The 3,138-nt window shown below is 32.2% G+C and overlaps 1 protein-coding gene across 4 annotated transcripts in view; it reads right to left on the bottom strand.

Moving 5' to 3' along the window:
- LOC106458860 (SPARC-like) overlaps nucleotides 1-3,138 on the bottom strand; it is a 39,694-nt gene that overhangs the window by 1,673 nt on the left and 34,883 nt on the right. For all 4 annotated transcript variants that reach the window (XM_013918414.2, XM_013918415.2, XM_022385208.1 and 1 more), the window contains one exon: nucleotides 1,017-1,165. In XM_013918414.2, coding sequence (XP_013773868.1) covers nucleotides 1,017-1,165 — 149 coding nt within the window. The remainder of the gene's footprint in view (nucleotides 1-1,016; nucleotides 1,166-3,138) is intronic.

The following is a 3,138-nucleotide window of genomic DNA, read 5'->3' as shown; positions in this document are numbered from 1 at the left end:
TTAGAACGTATCAGTCATTAAAATGTAGCCTCAAACTTTTAGGATGTATCAGTCATTAAAATGTAGTCTCAAACTTTTAGAACGTATCAGTCATTAAAATGTAGCCTCAAACTTTTAGGACGTATCAGTCATTAAAATGTAGTCTCAAACTTTTAGAACGTATCAGTCATTAAAATGTAGCCTCGAGTTTTCAGAACGTATCAGTCATTAAAATGTAGCCCCAAACTTTTAGGACGTATCAGTCATTAAAATGTAGTCTCAAACTTTTAGAACGTATCAGTCATTAAAATGTAGTCTCGAGTTTTCTGAACGTATCAGTCATTAAAACGTAGCCTCGAGTTTTCAGAACGTATCAGTCATTAAAATGTAGCCTCAAACTTTAAGGACGTATCAGTCATTAAAATGTAGCCTCGAGTTTTCTGAACGTATCAGTCATTAAAATGTAGTCTCGAGTTTTCTGAACGTATCAGTCATTAAAATGTAGTCTCGAGTTTTTCTGAACGTATCAGTCATTAAAATGTAGCCTCGAGTTTTCAGAACGTATCAGTCATTAAAATGTAGTCTCGAGTTTTCAGAACGTATCAGTCATTAAAATGTAGTCTCAAACTTTTAGAACGTATCAATCATTAAAATGTAGTCTCGAGTTTTTTGAACGTATCAGTCATTAAAATGTAGCCTCGAGTTTTCTGAACGTATCAGTCATTAAAATGTAGTCTCAAACTTTTAGAACGTATCAATCATTAAAATGTAGTCTCAAACTTTTAGAACGTATCAGTCATGGGTACGAAATTATTCATATGTATTAAATGATTTATACTAATATTTTTCTGGTCATATGTGACCATTTTTGATAATTCCAGCCACTCTTGTTTCCTTCTTTCAAAATCACTTCCCAGGCTCTGAGGCTCATCATAATCTTTCTCCAAACTATTGTCCAATGTGAATTGAGTTTTAACGTATTTTCTCATATTTAATTACACAAAGGGTGTACACTGTCAGAAGGATAGTTTACTTACTTTCCTTAAGTCCGAGACATTTTCCCCATTCAGCGAGAGTTATAATGTGGTCGTCATCAACATCACAGCTGTCCAAGAAGGGAGCGATACAATGTTCCATGGCAAGCAGGGGTGCTCGAATTGGGAAGAGTTCGTGGCGTGAAATAGCCCTAAGTGTTAAGAATAAAACATCAGAAATACAAACTGGGAGGATAACTAAACATCTTGGATGTTCATAAGACCACATCTTGTAATTTAAACAGAACAGCTACTGTACGTAGAAAACTGTAATGTTACAGTCATATTATGCATAACATAAAGAACTGTAAACCGTCATAGTAACAAAGCACATTGTATACATATAAAACTGAAAACCATTATAGCAACAAAGCACATTGTATACATAAAAAAAACTGAAAACCATTATAGCAACAAAGCACATTGTATACATAAAAAAACTGAAAACCATTATAGCAACAAAGCACATTGTATACATAAAAAAAACTGAAAACCATTATAGCAACAAAGCACATTGTATACATAAAAACTGTAAACCATTATAGCAACAAAGCACATTATATACATAAAAAATGTAAACCATTATAGCAACAAAGCACATTGTATACATAAAAAACTGAAAACCATTATAGCAACAAAGCACATTGTATACATATAAGACTGTGAGCGTTATATTAGCATAACGTATGTGCATAAAAGTAAACAATGAAACGTAACGACAACAGATCATAATTGTGTAAACGTAAATACGTGAAAGTAACGTTAACGGGGTAGGTCACGTAGAAATAAAACCGTAAAATGTAATGTTGGCAAGTGTGTGGGACCAGAAAACGTGAAACTTAAAGTTTTAATAAAATACTGACTGTAAACTAAGTCGTGCATATTTTAGAGCACACGGAATTAACAGTACACATTTTCTAGTAAAAACTGAAAAATAAAATTAGCAAAATACTCATTCTATACAAAACTCTATGAACCTACTAGTTAGAAACATACACAGACTTCACCAGAACACCACAGTTTTGTATTTTCAAGGTAAGTATTATGATGTAAAGTTTTATTCCAAAACATGTGGATTTACTGGATTTACTTATTCATTACACGAGACATTAAAAGCTTCTCATCTTTCATTATAACAACAGAATTACAAATATCAAATATTTGATGTATATTGGTGTTTATATGGTATAACAATGCATTGATCTGTTTCTTTGTTTTTACTCATGTTTATATGGTAAGGCAATGCATTGATCTGTTTATATATTTTTTTATTGGTATTTATACGGTATAACAATGCACTGATCTGTTTATTTAATTTTACTGGTGTTTATATGATATAAGGAAACATTGATCTGTTTCTTTATTTTTATTGGTATTTAAATGATATGACAATGCATTGATCCATTTATTTAATTTTACTGGTGTTTATATAGTATAACAATGCATTGTTCTGTTTCTTTACTTTTGCTGGTCTTTATATGGTATAACAATGTGTTGATCTGTTTTTTATTGGAGTTTACATGGTATGAAAATCAGAGTGGTGGAGCATTTTTAACAGTGGGGTTGCTGAAAGCCAATTAACAAAACTGTAAACCCTATAAAAGATGAAAGCTGTGTATTAGGTTGGTAAAATATGCTAATAAAAACAGCAGGTATATGCAACACCCCTATAGCTCAAGTCAGGGGATGCTGCCATCCCCCCCTCAGCATCCCTGGTTGCCATGCCCTTGATAACAATGCATTGATTTGTTGTTGTTTTTTTTACAGGTGTTCATATGACATGTGTTGATCTGCTTTTTTGAAAACATATTTATTTGATTTTATTGATGTTAATATGGTGCAACGATACGTTGATCTGTTTTTTATTCGTGTTTATATGTTTGACGATGATTTGTGGATCTGTTTTTGTTCGTGTTTATATGTTTGACGATGATTTGAGGATCTGTTTTTGTTCGTGTTTATATGTTTGACGATGATTTGTGGATCTGTTTTTGTTCGTGTTTCTATGTTTGACGATGATTTGAGGATCTGTTTTTGTTCGTGTTTATATGTTTGACGATGATTTGTGGATCTGTTTTTGTTCGTGTTTATATGTTTGACGATGATTTGTGGACCTGTTTTTGTT

Source organism: Limulus polyphemus, unplaced genomic scaffold (genome assembly GCF_000517525.1).
Source record: "Limulus polyphemus unplaced genomic scaffold, Limulus_polyphemus-2.1.2 Scaffold524, whole genome shotgun sequence".
Classification (NCBI taxonomy): Eukaryota; Metazoa; Arthropoda; class Merostomata; order Xiphosura; family Limulidae; genus Limulus; species Limulus polyphemus.
This window is presented reverse-complemented; position numbering and strand designations above follow the sequence as displayed.